The sequence below is a fragment of the Montipora capricornis genome, chromosome 1 (assembly GCF_036669925.1).
Source record: "Montipora capricornis isolate CH-2021 chromosome 1, ASM3666992v2, whole genome shotgun sequence".
Taxonomy (NCBI): Eukaryota; Metazoa; Cnidaria; class Anthozoa; order Scleractinia; family Acroporidae; genus Montipora; species Montipora capricornis.
Genome location: NC_090883.1, coordinates 40,651,273 through 40,668,772, shown reverse-complemented (window position 1 = coordinate 40,668,772; position 17,500 = coordinate 40,651,273). Strand labels below are relative to the sequence as shown.

The window sequence follows — 17,500 nt, the reverse complement described above, 5'->3', positions numbered from 1 at the left end:
ACCAACGCATTTTTCAGAGATAGTGAAGATTCAATTTGGAAAAGAACGGCATACATTGCTCTGCATTTTAAAGCTTTTTACAAATATTGTTGATTAATTACCTTCGAAAAATGCGTGGTTACCCCCAGTTTTCTTTTTGGATTTCAAGATCTGCTTTTCCCGCATATTCAGTAAACCGCGCAAAAATACCTTTGAATTAGTAGTCACCGTCCTTAAAAGACGAAAAAGAATCGTGTTGTACGTACGGCACGGATGATTGCTCATATTTTTGCGGTACTCTGCATGACGACGACGTGATGACGATAACGCGAGAGTACAAATGTGAATCTTTCATTCTCTAATTTTACTCTGAACTCGCTCGTACCAACTGATTTTATTTTTAGGATAGTTCGTCCACATTGTGCGACGTGAACGAGATGGAATAATCGCGCGAAAGATTTACAATATCGTATAAATCTATATTTTGAAGTAACGTTTTCGTCGACTTCTGCGTCGTAGATCTTTAAGTCTCTAATGCTGTTCAGATAATTTACCCACAATTTGTAATTCAGCTGTCAATTCTGAAGATGAAAGGTTGAAGCAACACCATAAATCAACTTGTTGAATTTAAGTCTCTTTTTGCTTTTTCATGATGCAATTTTTTGTCGACAGTTTGTTTAACTTACCCAATTGTGCCTTTTTAGTTTTGCTCTTGTTCCGCCGTAATTTCATTAGAAGTGAAGTCACATGGTACCAAGCAGCGTAGAGATGACCTGCTAACTCTATTAAACACAAGCTACACAGTAAATGACAATGATCCCTTGTTTCGTGTTTCTGTAGGTGAACCAGCTCCTTTGGCCTTCTATCCTCTTAATATCAACTCAACTACCAACGATTTAGAACAGAGACCACAATACAGTGCAAGCGCAAGCAATGTGGACTTTACAAGTGGACCCGCAAACGAATCTAACGGAGCTTATCAATTTCGTGGAACCACTGACAGTTTTATCCAGTTTCCAAACACTGACGGCATCCTAGACGCTAAGTACTCGATCACTCTGTTGTGTTGGGTTCGACCAGGTGGCCAAGATGGCCTCTTTTTAATTACAAGATACAAGGTGCCTGGGGAGTACACATTTGGATCGCGCATGGTGGAAAGTTCTTTAATCGAATCACCAAGTTTGATGGTCATACGTTTTTATCTGGTATCGAGACAGATCAGGCTCTTTTAGTTGGAAAGTGGTATCATGTAGCTGCAACGTACGACAGTCAAACCGGTGAAAACTCTATTTACGTCGATGGAGTGTTAAGCAAGACGCAGAATATTGGAACAGGTTACAGAATCTCAACAAATGATCCAGCAATTAGAATGGGAGTGAAGATTGGTGATGGACGACTTTTTAATGGAGCAATCGCTCAAATGGGCATTTACAATGTTTCACTCAATGCCCATCAGATTCGTGCTGTTATGAATTTAGGTAGGAATATTAAGTACAGTGGAACCCCGTTAATACGGTCATCAACGGGCCGAAAAAAATTGGCCGTATTAACGGGCTGGCCGTATTACCGGGGTAGGGTGAAATTCATGACTTAAGGGCCGTAATGACAATTATCGCATTTTACACTTCCAGAACAACCTTTCTCTTTAATAAACAAAAGGAATGTATGTACAGTAATTGTATTAAATACTTGAAACTTCGCTAAGTAGGTAAAACGCTTAAAATTGTTAAGTGCATTAGACGTTCTGATCCTAAAATCAAAACCAGAACAGGCACAGCTTACTATGCTTCTAAAAAATGGAAGCAGCCGTAATTACCTAACCAAAAGACTTAAGTATATATCGTGCTTTTGATGAAAGCACAAATACTTAATCTCTTCGCGATTTGCCTTACTGGATGTTACAGTAGTGTTTGGCCGTTGCCCGTATTAACTGGTGACCGCATTACCGCATGCGGTCACGGGTGACCGCATTACCGCATTACTACAAAAGTGGCCGCAATAACGAGGTGACCGTATTACCGAGGTGCACGTGTCCGTAAGGCGGGGTTTCACTGAAAATGTTTTCAGTCCATAACAATCATCATCGCCAAAGCATTATTAATCGTTGTGACTTCCATCTCCATAAATTAATTTTAAGTCTAACTTTGTTACTTTGTTTCTTTGCATCAGAGAAAAAAGTTTTAATCCCTACTTTAGAGTATTTAAGGGATCAGAAAATTTAATACCTCACTTACGCATTTTCAAACGGCACAGTAAGCGTTATCAGACCGAAATGCTGCATAGTTGTTGCACAGAACAGTTGTATCCAATCAAAAAAATTAAAGCGTTGATAACTACTTAATAACCGAGAGTGAGGTCGTTACATCGAAAATCTCGATCTGAGGCCTTGCCGTATTGATCGAGCGACAGCGAGGTCAATACAGCTAGGCCGAGGTTTGAGAATTTGCTGTAACGACCTAACGGTCGAGGTTATTAAGTTGTTATTATATGGCTAAAAGAACGGCTACAAATAAGAAAAAACTAATTTGCATAATCTATAATCGGCCCGTGGGCATTACGGGAGAATAATGCCCTGGCGCTTAGCAGCTCTTAGGCAATCACAGCAAGTGTTATATCTGCTAGAAACACTAGCCATATAATGCATTTTTATAAAATATACGAGGTATATTTCATCTCTTCTTTGGTTATTCTTCAGCCTGGCAATCGACTCCATGTTCCGGTAGTCCTTGCAAAAATGGTGGGACGTGTTTGGAGTCCGGGAACAACCTCGTCCATTGCATTTGTCCTGCTGGATTCACCGGACCTCGATGCAGGCAAGGTAAGTAGCACATTACATTATGTAATAACTGCGTCTGGTACAGTTCGTATAAACGATAGCTTTACAGCGAAGTATTGTCACCGACGCTTTGCTTTCGTCACAAATGCGCAAATTATCATTTATTTAGGTGTGAGGGATAGAAATATTCGATAATTTCCTGTGACGTTACTTATAAGCGCGGGAAGGAAAGGAAAGGAACTTCGAATTCATTTAAGTGTTTAGTCTTTCTAGCGCTGGAGCACTAATTGTGGACACTGTAAACTGAAATTAACAATTAACGGAAATCAAGTCAAATGTTGGTTTTTGAGGAGAGAGGGGAAAACCGGAGTACCCAGTGAAAAACCTCTCGATGCAGAGTAGAGAATCAACTAACTCAACCAACATACGACGCCGAGGCCCGGAATCGAACTCGGGAGAGCTGCGTGTGATTTCAAGCAACGTCTTCGACGAATGCTTAAATGGTGGACAAATCTTGCATTTAAGTTTGTTTCTTTTTTTACGTCAGATATCAACGAGTGTGAATTTCAGCATGGTGGATGTTATGACCAATGCGTCAATACTGAAGGAAGTTACTACTGCGCATGCTCAGATCCTGAGCTAAGTCTAGCTGCTGACAAACGCCACTGCATAGGTATGTTATGGAACAAATGAGCATCCACTTACTTTCGAGAAATATTCGATTTGTACAAAAAGCAATTGAGGAAAACAATTTGGGACCAGGAACTAAAATGAAAAAGCAAGAAACTGAAATCGGAAAATAAAATTGCAAATTCGACGTCGTTACCTCAAGATGCTACACTTAAAGAGAAATCTGTATGGCTGGAGCAGTTACCATCCCCCAAGAACTTAAACCAAGCTTTCTTAATCGGGGACTCTTCAATATCGTTGTCAAACTCGTCCTTGTCTCTGAACCTTTTTAGGTGACATGCTATTGCTGAAGCTGTTTATAGAAAACGAAGAGGGATTTTCTTGAAGCCTTAAAATTTAAAAATTATTTGTGCGTCGTTTGAAACTCATCTGGTTTTTTTTTCTCTTTGTTATGAACAGCTGAAGGAGTGGGTCTTGAATGCGAACAAAATGACATGATAATCTTTCTGCCAAAGTCTCTCCTCATTGGTGTTGATCGACACCACCTGATATTGCTGGACCGAAACTGCAGGGCGTATGAAAACGAGACCCACTTCATCCTAACAACCCAGCTTATTGGCTGCAATACAAAGCTCAGACAACGGGGAGATTTTTTTATCTACAGCAACATGGTTACAGAGATTCCAATCGAAGAGAATCAAATCATAACACGTGTGCGCGATATTATGATACCATTCCAGTGTTTCTATTCCAAATATGGCGTGGTATCATCGATCGGGATCAAACCAGTCAGCAAGAAGGTTATTTTCTCTTCCAGGGGATATGGACAATTCACCCTCTCTTTAGACTTGTTCAGGACTTCCGAGTAAGTTCTTCACGATTTGACTTTCAAAAATGAATATGTTGTTTATTCGCAATTCGCAGTTAACAAACTTTACAGACTTGATTACAAATGTAGCAAAAGATGAATGGCAACGAAGGCTAAGAGAAACCATAAGGCTCATAAGGAATTCTCATATAGGTTAACCGATAAGCCGCGGATACACGAGCAATTTTTTGCTCGCGCGGTTGATGCGTTTTTTTTCTATTTTTTTCCTGTCGCCAGCAGGAGAGGGTGGCCACACGAGCGATAAATTTTAGCGAGTTTAGCGACAAATTGAAAGACGCGCGAATCGCACAATTCAAGAGAGCTGGGCAATATTTCTTCCTTTAATCTCATTGGCTCTTGAGTCGCGTCTCGAGCGCGGTTGCCACACGGGCGCGAATCTCTGCGAGCTTGTCGCGAAATTTTTAATTCTTGCTTTTTTCCCCTGTATCGATTGGCGTCACCAGCGGGAGATGAAAATCGCTCGTGTGGCCACCCCCGAACTGGTGACGCGAAAAAATCGCTGGTGTGGCCGCGGTTATATGGACCACGCTAGACTACGAGCAGTCCCTCTTTCGCCGCTTGGTTAGTCGAGACCAAAAAAATCGCCTCGCGATCTCTTCAAATCCAAATTTTGCGCAGCTATTTTTTTCTCGCGCGCGTCTTCTCCTCGCACTCGACTAAGTGGCGAAAGAGGGACAGCTCGTAATCTAGGACCGCGCAAAATGACAAAGGACTGTATTTAACAACCCGATTTTGGGCCAAGGTGAGCAACCAACAGCCGTACTCGACACCAAATGTAATTTATGTTGTATAATTCATTAATTAAGAATTTATGAGTCAAATTAAGAGAATGATACCTTGTTAATCATTCGTTAGGCATGACTAGAATTAAGGTCCTTTTTTCTCAAATAAACGTTTGTTTTTCCTTAGCTATCAGACGGCATACACCGCAGATGACTTTCCTGTACAGCTCCAGCTTCGGCATAGGTTGTATTTTGAGGTCCGAGTCGAGACGAAAGACTCCAGATTGTCAATTCTGGCCTTGGATTGTTATGCCACTCCATCCCAGGACAGAAATTCAGAGCCCCGATACAACCTTATTGCAAACGGGTTAGAATTTAGTTTATTTATTTATTATTTATTTATTTATTCTGATTCATCTGAGAGTTGAGATGAGCAACTTGATGTATGCAGTTGCAAAATAGGCCTGAAATAATCTATGATTGAACGGGATTTTAGGCAATGACCGTGAGATTGCGCATCACTGCGCATGCTCTGCCATCTAAGCAATCATGCGATTGAAGAGATGGTCAAGGTCGAGTTCATTTTTTTATTCCTCTATGGAAAAAAGGAAAGATCAAAATATGACCATTTAATTTACCAGTCGTCTAAATCACTATTTGCTCGTGTAACCGTGAATATGCAAATTCTTGGCATATCTGGGTAAAGGCTTTACGAAAACCTTGGCCAAGGTTTAACGTGAAGTAAATATTATTCTCTGGATAGTGAGTTATCCACTACATAAAGATATCCAGATTCTAAACAGCTGGGACCAGGTAACAAACACTTTGTGACCCTTGATGAAATCCGGCGACGTGTATCTAATTGCTTGCATTTTGTAAACTTTTGATTTGTCTCGGCTGCACTCTCGTCCTTGTCGTGTTGGGGATGTAAAGTATTGCATCTGGTAAATTAAACACAGCCTCTTTAATGACCTCTTTAGCTTGTACGTCTCGTTTTTCCATTTCAGACCACGTGATGTTACTCTAGGAAACTGTTTCTTCATATTTCTTTCAAATATCATCTTATGCACGTGCTTATGTATGCATAACTTATGAAATTTCCTTGGGAACATCACGTGGTCTGAATGGGAAAACCAAACGTACAAGCTGAAGAGGTCCACTCCTTTTTTTAAATCAGTTTTTACGCTTACTTAAGTTCTTTCTGCATAGATGCCCAGTTGACGAAACAGTGTCCAACCATCCACCCCCTGATCCACAATCTGAGCGTTGGAGCACAGAAGCCTTTCAGTTTGTCAACAGACCCACTCCTTTTGTCTTCATTCACTGCAAGGTTAAAGTGTGTAACGCAACGGATCCAACCTCGCGATGTGCTCAAGGCTGTCTGGCCAGCAGAAAACGTCGGCAAGTGAAACCACTTCCCGAAACCCCCGATGACGTGTATCCTCTGGCCCAAGGCCCGTTCGCATTACACCGCGAGAAGAGAGAGTCTGAGGATATATCTCTCAAGTCGGATCTGAGCATGCGCGTGAAAAGGCGAGGTAAGTACTCTGTAGAGCCACATTTATTTGAAAACTTTGTTTACAATCATGCAACACATTTGCATGTTATAAGAAAAAAACACTGAAATAGGTTTAGAGATGATACAGTTGACAGCTTTAAAGCACGGATGTTCATTGAGCAAGATGATACTCCATTAGTGTTTTATATTTGGATTTCTTTTTTGCGTCGATGCTGAATTATCGAGGGTTATCAGAAAACCTTCATAGTTCATAAAATAAGTTCATTCGACTTACAGCGTGGAATTTCCTTTTCCCAGATATTCAGATGCCAATCGTTGCTGCCCTGGCAGTGGTTATCGGAGTTTGCTTAATGGGTATATTTTACATGGTGTACCAGAAGAAACAGGAATCCGTACGCCAGTATCAACTGCTTTATGTCGACGACAACTGATGAAGTGGCTCGGTCAAGTGACGATTTGATAGTTGCCATTCCTAGTGTGTTCAAGTTGTTTTTTGTTGAGTTTTTTTTTCTACTGAACCCACGAGTGAATGCTACTGTCTCATTTGGGTCCTCAACAGGTTTTAGTGAAAAACCTGAAAATTGTGACGTAACTATCATATCCTTTCCAGAAAGAAGTTTTTATCCGTTTTCATTTTTTCAAATTCCAGCAAAAATCTAAATTTGTTAATCCCAAGAGCTTATTACCTTACTCGTGCCACATATTCTACATTTTCCTAAAGCCATGCCGTCACATTTTCCTGTTTTGTTACAATTCCCATTTCATATCCTCTCTCATTGGAATATGTGGTTTTACTGGATCAGTGGAGTTGTCCTCCTGCATAAAGGAGAAGTAGTCTTCCGGCATTTTTGTTGAAGCATCTAGGCAATCTGGAATTTAAAAATATGGGTGAAAGACTTCTCAGATGTTCATCAGAACTTTCAGTTGTGCTCAATTTTCAGTGATAAAGGTAACATACTTATACACCATACATGCACATGCTCACTAGCTCGCTAGTGGCTTAGATGTACCACATGTGGGGGATATTTAGAGTGGCTTTTTAAGCTTAACCTCCTCTGTAGACATCATCACTGCACTGATGACCAAAGCAGTACCGTCTGCAGTTAGTTATACACCATACATTTATACATAAATGCCAAGTCGCTAAATGAAATAGGTACACGAGCGAGGAAAAGACGGAAAAAGAAAGGAAAGAAAAAAAGATCACCTCGTTCGTTTATGTCCAACACTCTTTCAACGCAAAGCCAGTTCATAAGATTTTCCTTTTGATCGCTAAAGTACCATTGGGTCAAGTCTTCCTCGTGTGCTTCGAGTAGATGAATACACTGGCAAATAAATATGATATCACATGATAATACCCAGGGTATACCTACACACGATATCGGAGTTGATTCTCTATAGAGGAATATCAGACAATTCTCTGCTAACCTTAAACTTAAGTCTTCCCATTTCGTAAGTGTAATCTTCAACGACCTCATCAGGCAGCTCATAATTTAGTTTCACTTTAGATCGCTGTGCCAAATCATCCATTACTTCACGGAGCTGACTTTTAGCTGAAATTATGAAAGAAATTAGTGCTAAGCATTTTAATTTTCTTGCCACGAGTTTGAAGGCCGAATGTGTGTCAGTTGGGCTTGTCAGTTGAAGAAGAAAGCTCAAGCTACGACATTGAACGTCGAAAACAACACAAAACAACATGCACCAGTTCAGTCATAGAAGAGCAGGCCATATAGCGCTCTCAAATGGATAAACAGCGCTTAAATGATGGAGAGACATTTATCCGGTTGAAATTACTATCCACCATCTTTTAAACAACGGAGGCCGGGCCTTCAAGGACTTAAAATTGACTCGTAGCGCTTCGCACACATGCGTTGTTGTTAATTTTGCAATATCTCTTTGCCGTCCTCTCGTCCTCAGCGAAACAACACCACCACCAACAACAACAAATGCTGTAAACTTGACACAGAATCAGTATAGAGAAAAAACCTTTACTTTCTTTCCAAACACTAGAGCCGCTCGTAGCTGTCTTATTTTTTGAGAACTGGCACCCATCTTTCATATTAAAACGAGATGGAATGATTGCAGAATGACCATTCAGGGTTCTCTCTCTTTTTCCAGTCCACTCACCTAAAGAAGTGACTGTTCTAAGGAAAGGAAACAGGGAGCCGATTGAACCAAGCGAATTACATATATCATTATGCTGGTAGACAAATGAGATCTAAGTTAAAACTACTGTTGCACGTTAAAAAAATATTCAAGCACCTCCTTTAATGTAGGGAAATTCGGGTCCAGCCCTTGCTTGGTAGAGTTTCATTCTCTGGCACAAATTGTCAAGAACATCCATTAGACGAAGTTCCCTATTAAAAAACATGCAATAATTATAATAATAATAATAATAATAATAATAATAATAATAATAATAATATAATAATAATAATAATAATAAAAAGAATTGAAGATACCTGTCAACTTAGCAATCGGGTCCTCAGGGTTTTAAAGACAACAAGACTTCGTGTTTGCTTCATACACAACGAACTAAGTTGAAACAAGTTCAGCGAATGCTATCGAGCTTTGCATATTGCAACGATTGTAGGTTAGAAGTTCGACGGCTTTTATTCGCTGAGATTTTGTCGCTCGCTCAACTCTCGGTGCAGAAAAGCTCTGGGAAGGAGATCGAGATTACTACACGTGTGGCAATTTTGATTGGTGAGATCACAGGGTCCCAAGCTGAGATCACGGCATAGTAAATGTTGATTGTCGCGACGATAAGAAGAAGTATCAAAGAGAACACCTGAAGACCCTTTTACTATACCTACGATTTTTCATAATGAATATTTTTTTCACGATCCTCAAGATCTTCAAGTATGTATCCTCGGGGTATATCCTCTATGTGATTTGTTTTCCTCATTTGTTCAAGGAATTCCGTCACCAAAAGACGACACACTGAAAAGAGAAGGATACATTAGTGTGTGGTACAAAGAACGGGGGTTCGACCACTGTTGATAAGTCAGCGAAAAAACATTTTTTTTTTGTTACTTGCCTTGGCATTTAGTTGGCCGTATACTCGCTGTCTCGTGAAACTTCGTAATGTAAGGGTTCTTTTTCTTTGTTTTCGAGTCCGATCCGACGGTGATTGTCTCGATTTCACAAGTAATTAGCGGTAAAATGACTAAGAAATATGCACTATAGAGAGGTATAAATATCCTTGTTGAATTCATGGTTGAATGGCAGTTATTTCGTTTTACAAAAAAAGTAGAAAAGGAGTTAGATAAGTCAAGAGAAGAAGGCAATTGTATTATTTGTTACTTTCTGATTGGTTAACAGAATCGAGATCCTGGGACGCAGCGACAGCTAAGCAAATAATTATTTCGGTATTTGTAATAATACAAATGCATTCAGACAATCTGCATTTCCGCGAATAAGACAACTCAGAAGTAATTTAAGAATGAAAGATGAAAACTTGCCAAGAGTTTAAAGCCTTTGTATGAAAAAAATTGTCGGCACATGCAACCGTATATCCGAAAGAGTTGCTCACACCGGTGGGGAAATAAAGTACAGAGGCGAAATTTTTTGGATTTTTACTTTGTAGTGCTCAACTCACTGCGGAAACATAATGACAATTTTCTTAATCATGAAAATGGTTTGAATAAATATATATTTCACAAAATCACACTTGTGTGTCTCCTTGATTTCCCTGGTCATAACAATCTAAGCTGAAACTTAAGAACGATTCAGATTTTTTAGTTTATTCAGCTTCCAATGCAGCTGCCCTAGTTACACTCTTAATAAGGTCATATAAAAGCCAAATGCCTATTGCAGTTTAATTTATAAACATTAAATTTTATTCAATGAAATGAAGTTTCCGACTTATCCAAGGGATAACGTGTTTGGCGAAAAAGATAAGGAGGCCGAAGTCATTTTGTCGTTTGGTAACTATTATACTGTTGTAACTTGGAGGAGTCGCCTTGATTAAACAAGGTGTTGTACATGAATAAGTTTGCCACGACGTTTAATAATTGACCCAAAATCTCCTTATTATGTCAGAGGCGGCCAGTGTTTAACGAGTTTTCAATACAACTCTGTGACACGTGGAGATCAGTCGAGGTTTCACTCGGTTCGTTTATTGGAGGCGTCCTTTTGATTCTCTGGTTACAGTTTCATTTTCGAGTATTGTTACCAACGGAAGCATTGCTACGATATTCTGCAAAAGCTTCACTTTTTTTTTCATCTAGAATGCTTCTTGTCACATGCGGTTTCGTTCTAGTGTTATCTTTTAATATTGTACTATCCAATGAACTCATGCTTGACGAGGAGTTTGTAGTCATTGATGGTATCAGAGTGAGAGTAGATTCGATAAGAGACAACAAAACGAATGATAGCAACAACAAATTGGTAAAGGAGTCGCGGCAAACGGAAAGAGACGATGTTATTGAGGAAGAAGAAAAAGAAGAGGAAGAAGAAGATGACGAGGAGGAAATTGATTATGATGATGAGGATGAAGATTTAGAATCTACGAAACATCTTCCAACAAAATGTCACGGTAAAGTACAAGTCCATTGTGCGAGAAATTAGGAGCTTATTTTTTGATTTTTCAAGTCTGAATTCTGGCCAGGAAAGTGAGGAAACCGAGGGGGTTGGGGTGGGGAGGGTAAATCAACCGAATCCGCATAGAAGCAAATTTTGAATCACGGTAAGAATTCAATTAACCTCAAACATCATGCATGAGACAACTTCAAAGAACAAGCTTGTGTACATGCGCCTTCTCCCAGGGGAGGAGGCGGATGTACACAGGCTACAAAGACCCGATTTCTTTAAAATGCGCTGTATATCATTAGTAGCCTTCATTTTCTTAGTTTGTAGGCTTCTGGCAGTGGAGGTCGAGAATAAACTCACGACGGTTGGAAGAATACGAAAAAAACGGGAAAACAAGAGTCCAATTTATTACAAAGAGTAAGTGGCGTTTTATGGCTGAAGGTCTCAGCCAATTGTAACCAGTTTCACGTTTTCAGTCCTGAAATAGGCAAGAACTCCCCCGCCCCCCTCCCCTCCCAAAAGAAAAAAACAACACATAACACCAAACGTTTTCCCGACCAATGTGCTTTCTCTTTTATTATTAGGCCGCTCGGGCTTATGAGGGATTTAAACTCGTTTCCAGTCTATCACCAAATCACTTTACATTGAAACACCTTTTCGTTTAAGACCCAAGTCTCTCACTTACTGTTTTTTCATGATGTTAGGGAGATAGTCATGCTGAAAGTGACGGAAGACCTCTGTAATGTTATGACCAAGTATAACATAAGAGCAAAGCATCCTTTCAGATACAAGAGAGGAGGTAAAAGTTCTTTTTATTTAAACAAATTTACCCCAAGATCGCAGAGGTTCAGTTGGGGGTTTCTAACAGAATTCAAAATCATACTCCCTGGCCCTTCCTTCTGCAACTGGACAGTCTTGTTACCCAACTTTAAGTTACACCGTTTCATTTTAAACTCTCAAATTAATGCAAATTGCCTGAAAGTTTAAACATTTTTACCTCGTTACTCGCGCCGAAAGGCCACGAGTAAAAAGAAGGTTAGGATCGCTGTTTTCATTTACTCAGAGTTTGCACGATTTTGCTACCAATGAGACTTGGCCCAGGGCGCAAGACATAATTTACATAAATAAGCGTCATATTCAAAATTAATCAGCCCAAGGTAAAGGCTTCCTCTAGCCTCTCAGTGAGACCGAGTACAGCCTATTATCCTCCGTCCAGAGGAAGAGAACAGGCACGCAGGGCACCCTTTTAGTGCCATTGCATTTCCTTAATCATTCGTTGGAATGCAAGGTTGTGAAATGTCATTCAATTCTTCAAAAAACAAGTTCTTGTGTTGCATATAGTTAAAAGCCAATACCGACGACAGATTGAGGAAATGACGAAGAATTCTCGCATCCAGAAGTGGATGTTTGCGACACCCGAACAAGACATTGATGACCCGACTGGAGAAATAAGACGACTGAAAAAACAGGTAACTGAAGGAGGGCTACCATTCTTTTTAGCTTTGCACTTGCAATGGAATCTCGAGAAAGTAACACGGTCATATGTATTGTACTTTTGAGTTGTAAAAAGTCTATTTTACAAAAGAAAATATCGACTCGGTAAAATGTTGTCTTTTATCTTAAGAGAATAAAATCAGATGTTCCCTTTTTTTTAAATAGTATGAAAAAGAATGCCTTTTTTGCAAGTGGGAAATAACGTTATCTATATACTCTATAGTGGGATAAAGAATTGCTAGTACCATGATAATGTCATACATGCATTAACCCTACGAGAGGTTCTCTTTCTGCCATATGATAAATGTGAATATCATGCTTTTCTTCCAGTGTCATGACATGCTGGTGGATACACAGCGGTCTCTCATTCATTGGTTCATGAAAGTACAATCACGTGACCTAACCAAGTGGCTTTGCGCCAAACGAGTGTTAGTGGATGACAATCAAGGTTTGAGTTATTTGAGCAAAATAAAAATGATCGTTGTTTTCCTGGGATATCTTAGAATGTGTCATCAGAAGTGTATACGCGGAAAAAAAACTGAGAGAAGCCAAACATGCTACTTTATGTGATGGAGAATTTATGAAACATTTCATGCATTTTCTATCACACATTCTCTTATTACGGGGTATAATAAGAACTTCTCAGTGACCATAGCAACCTGATGTGATGTGACAAGTGATGAGAAAAATTATTCAAGAGCTATACTACGAGTCATTAATCACAGTCGCTTTGAGTAAAATTAATTTCTTTATGGTTTACCCGGCTTCACAGTGATTAAACAGGCCATTTTTGTTCATTACAGACTGTCTTAAGGTCGATATGTCAAAAACCAACAGAGTTCCTGCACTGCGATATAAGGAAACAAAACCAGAAGGTGATGATGCAAAAAATACTGCAACAAAGCACGAAGAACTGTAAAACAAGCGTGATAAAATGGATATGAATCAAATACTACACAACCGGCTGGCCTCTTTATTGTAAATCGTATCGCAAAGTCGTATAGACTCCTCTCTCATAATGGCGGCCAAATAAAATGTACTTCTGTTTTAATGCTAATAAGCCTTTCTAGCTTTGTCAATACGAGCAAATTTAAAAAGAATATTTTTTTCAAAAAGAGAGCAGTAGTTCTAATTAAATAAATACAAAAGAATGTAGAGGAGGTCGACATTTATGAAAGCGGTCTATAGACTCCGAAAAAGGCTGAATAAAAAAGTGCCCTACATCGAAATATTTACATTGAGTCGACAAGTTTAACAAGTGAGAAATCAAAAATACTCTTCTGTGTGTGAAAAATATTATAAAAATTGATTAAGAATGTTCAGTCTGGTCAACTGTTTCTAAGGTTGTAAGCAAGTGATATAAACGTCTAAGCTCCTGAAGTTCCCGCGGGGTTCCCTGCTCAAGAATGCGTCCACGGTATAAAAGGATTATCTGGTCCGCGGTCTCAACTGTTCGTCGACGTCGCGTAAATGTAAGACAGGTTTTGTTTCTGCAGAGTATTGAGATTGCATCGTTTACAGCCTACAAAGAAAAAACAATTGAGTTTCGTTAGTTTAATGTTTGCCCAACATCTAATGCAAAGGACTCCATCGGGAGCAAATTAGTTTATTTTCCGTGGAAGGAAAAATATTGTTTTTAAAACAACGACTTTAATGGAAAATTGTTAAAAAATACATTTCCATCCCTTTAAAGTAATGCAAGCCTTATTATATCTATGCTTCCTTTAATATCTATTAACCTAAGTAAACAAAATTGCCATTATGAGTGGTAACCTCTGACTTAGCCTTACATTTTTATTTATGAACTAGTGGAAAGCTGATTGACTAATCTAGGGACGGATAGGCTAAACGTATTGCTGACGAGTAAATAACGGAAAAAATAAATGACCATTTCCTCCTGTCCGTTTCTCTTTCTGTCTGTTTGTGTTTCCTCACCAACAAATGCAAAATGTGTTATAGTAATGACAGTACTGTACTAACCTTTTCCGCTTTCTGTTCTAACTCCTCGAGCACGATAATTGGCGATCTTCTGATAATAGCTCGTGCTATAACAATCCTTAGTTTTTGACTCATGGATAACACGACCTCGTCTTCACCAGGAACTGTATCATAACCCTTGAGAAACGCAAGACGTTCGTTTTAAGAAAGATATTATCCAAGTGATTTTTACAAGTCGTGCTGCGTGGACGTCAGATAGGACGGGACGGAGTATAGATGGGTCAGAAGTCGACAAGAAAACAGCTCTCAAACGAAGCGTGCTTCTCAAAACGATGCACCTTTATCTGACGCAGCATTTTTTTCGTTCCTTTGCATTTTTACTATTGACTTCTTACCTTCGAAAGCTGCATAATAAAATCATGCGCATAAGCGGAATATGCAGCATCCACTATTTCCTGCCTCGTTACCGCGCAAGCTCCATTATCGTTTCCATAAGAAATGTTATCAGCAATACTGTAATGTGGCATGAAACAGCGATGGGACACCACAGCAAGCTGGGATCGTAGCCAGGATAGGTCCAGGTCACGAAGGTCTGATCTATCTAAGAACTACAAAAAGCACACAGAAGAGAGAGAGTTAGAGAAACAGTAAACGACAGGAAAATTCTTTTATTGCAACATTTTTATCTCTTTTTGAGACATTGCTCTATGTCCGCAGATAACAGGGAAGACGTAAGTCAAAAGTCGATTTTTGGCAAAACGAAAATTTTCTGCCTGACTCTCGTCATTTCACGTGCTTTGTCCTATTTATTAACAATAACAAGTTACTACTTTTGCTTTAGTGATAGTAAATGTTTTGTAACGAGACCTACAAAAATCGTTTGAAATCAGTAAAGTATATTGATCAAATCAATACGCACCAGGGCTCCTTTGGCAGGGTCATAAAATCGCTCCACTAGAAGTTCAAGTGGATTTAATTTGTCATCGTCCAACTGAACAATCGCTAACGTCTGTCCTCCGCTGACCTTTATGTTTAGTTGGCTCAGTAACGGAGGGCCCTTATGGAGGGGGTCTGGCAGCTCCACGTGTTCAAAATCTAAAGCTCCCTTCACCTCACCCTTTGAAGACAATTCAATTGAGTTAAATTGAGCTCCCAATGAAACGGCCAGAGCAATAACTTTAAGCACGGTGCCTAATAATTCAAAGGTATTTTTGCCCCGATTTATGATTATGCAGGATAGTTAGATCTTAACAAATGTTATTGAAATCCAAAAAGAAAATTGGGAGCAACCACGCATTTTTCGGAGATAATTCAGGAACAATATTTGTAAGAAGCTCTAAAATACAAAGCAATGTATGGCGTTCTTTCTCAAATTGAAGCTCAATTATCTCTGAAGAATACGTGGCTATCCCCAATTTTCTTTTTGGATACCAAGAGTACTCACGAAGATCTACTTTCTCTGCAAAGTTTTAAACCGCGCAAAATTATCCGGTATTAGTAAGCATCACCGATAGGAAATCCGAGTATCTGAGGATGCGCAGAACGTATGCGCAATAAGAATAGTGGGCACCGTCCTTAAAGGAGCACTGTCATGCTAAATTTGCTGTTTTTAGGTCAAAACGGGGTAAAAATCTAATTTGGTATTTGAGTTCACACGTACAACATTCCTGACAACCCATTGACAAGCATATGGATTGTGTTTATGGCACAAAGAGCTAATGGTATTCAATTTTTGGCGACTTTCTGAAAACATCGTCTCCAAACTTCAGTTTTTCCACGTTTCCATCCATTTCCATCCCCTCCATCCTTGGCCTCAAACAATAAAGAATAGCTTCAGTGCACTTCAATGATTATTGGTAACAAAACTACAGCATTATTTTTTGGTCTTCATTGATGCAAAGACGTCTTTTGGAGTTTTTGAAGTTTGACTTAAAATAGCGTGACAACGCCCCTTTATGAATCCCAACAGGTCGGAGGCTGAGAATTGGTCAGAACGAGTATCGAACCCGGGATCTCCAGATCTCAAAAGCAAGCGCCCAAAACAGAGAGCCACAAGGCCTCCTAAATCAGACTTACCAAAACGGCGAATCAACGGCGTTATACTTTATAGAACGTTTTTTCCCATCCTCGGAGACCCAGGGAGAAATATTGGGGCGACAGGAACGTTTCCACGGGCCAAACAAAAAAATCAAGCAAAATGTACCAAGGCGGCGAGAAGCGCCCCTTCGCCGCCCTATGCTTTTCCCCTGGCATGCGCAGTCGCTTCCTTCTCTGACCGATGTTTTTTTCAGAGTTATAACTGCATCGTTAATGAATTGGAAGAGTTTACTTGATAGGCCCATGCAAAATATTACATTTAACTTTAAATTTTTTGATGAGATATAACAGCCGCCACTGAAGAGTTACCATCTTATCTCCTATGTGGTCTTTGATGTCCGTTGCTTGGTCATCAAAGAGTCTGTTCAGTGTGTCACCAGTGTCTTCAGACGCATGCGTTGGAGCCCGAGTGCTGGATGTGGCGTAGGAACCAAACAATATTGTCATTAAGACGCTGTAGTAAAATTAAAGCAAAAGAATATTGGGCCTATTAAAACACTAGTGTACAACAAATTACTGGACACTGATAAGATAATTCAATCTGTTTAAAAAAAAATTACGGTAACTAATTAAGGGTGCATTCGATTGACCGTATTCCGGAATAGGAATACATGGAATAGAAGTTACAAATCCTTTTTTTTTTACGGATATTCACATTAAAATTGTCAAACCTCTGCTAAAAGGCCATTTTAAACATATCTTTATTATCCTTGTTGCTTCAAAACGTCAAACATACCGTTTAAATCATCACTCCTTTTAGCCTTTTCTAACCTAACTCCATTTAGGAGCAAGGATGGCACAGTCGGTTAGTGCGCTGCCTTGGTGCAAGAGGTCCTGAGTTCGATTCCCGGATCTCGCATCCTTGTTTCGACTCCTTTCCTTTCCGTGTAGCTAGTAGCTTTAAATACCCGTAAAACGGAGCA

The 17,500-nt window shown here is 39.6% G+C and overlaps 3 protein-coding genes and 1 pseudogene across 3 annotated transcripts in view; 2 read left to right on the top strand and 2 right to left on the bottom strand.

Annotated features, from left to right (window-relative positions):
• LOC138043883 (uncharacterized) overlaps positions 1-8,893 on the top strand; it is a 10,530-nt pseudogene extending 1,637 nt beyond the window's left edge.
• LOC138043894 (protein canopy 4-like) lies at positions 6,542-10,207 on the bottom strand. Its single transcript, XM_068890410.1, has 6 exons — positions 9,556-10,207; positions 9,332-9,458; positions 8,778-8,872; positions 7,944-8,068; positions 7,723-7,840; positions 6,542-7,384 (listed from the first exon to the last, which is right to left on the bottom strand). Exons 1-6 carry the CDS (start codon positions 9,731-9,733, stop codon positions 7,263-7,265), a joined length of 765 nt encoding a protein of 254 aa, XP_068746511.1. The 5' UTR covers positions 9,734-10,207; the 3' UTR covers positions 6,542-7,262.
• Positions 10,208-10,349: 142 nt separating this feature from the next.
• Positions 10,350-13,502, top strand: LOC138043886 (protein canopy 4-like). The gene is made up of 6 exons (XM_068890404.1): positions 10,350-11,055; positions 11,369-11,465; positions 11,753-11,847; positions 12,390-12,517; positions 12,873-12,990; positions 13,346-13,502. Exons 1-6 carry the CDS (start codon positions 10,749-10,751, stop codon positions 13,459-13,461), a joined length of 861 nt encoding a protein of 286 aa, XP_068746505.1. The 5' UTR covers positions 10,350-10,748; the 3' UTR covers positions 13,462-13,502.
• Positions 13,503-13,851: 349 nt separating this feature from the next.
• LOC138043903 (ATP-dependent translocase ABCB1-like) overlaps positions 13,852-17,500 on the bottom strand; it is a 7,355-nt gene continuing 3,706 nt past the window's right edge. Inside the window, exons 5-9 of the mRNA XM_068890421.1 lie at positions 16,887-17,031; positions 15,400-15,597; positions 14,876-15,088; positions 14,523-14,657; positions 13,852-14,064 (exon numbers count right to left, since the gene is read on the bottom strand). Of these exons, the coding sequence (XP_068746522.1) occupies positions 13,852-14,064; positions 14,523-14,657; positions 14,876-15,088; positions 15,400-15,597; positions 16,887-17,031 (904 nt within the window). The remainder of the gene's footprint in view (positions 14,065-14,522; positions 14,658-14,875; positions 15,089-15,399; positions 15,598-16,886; positions 17,032-17,500) is intronic.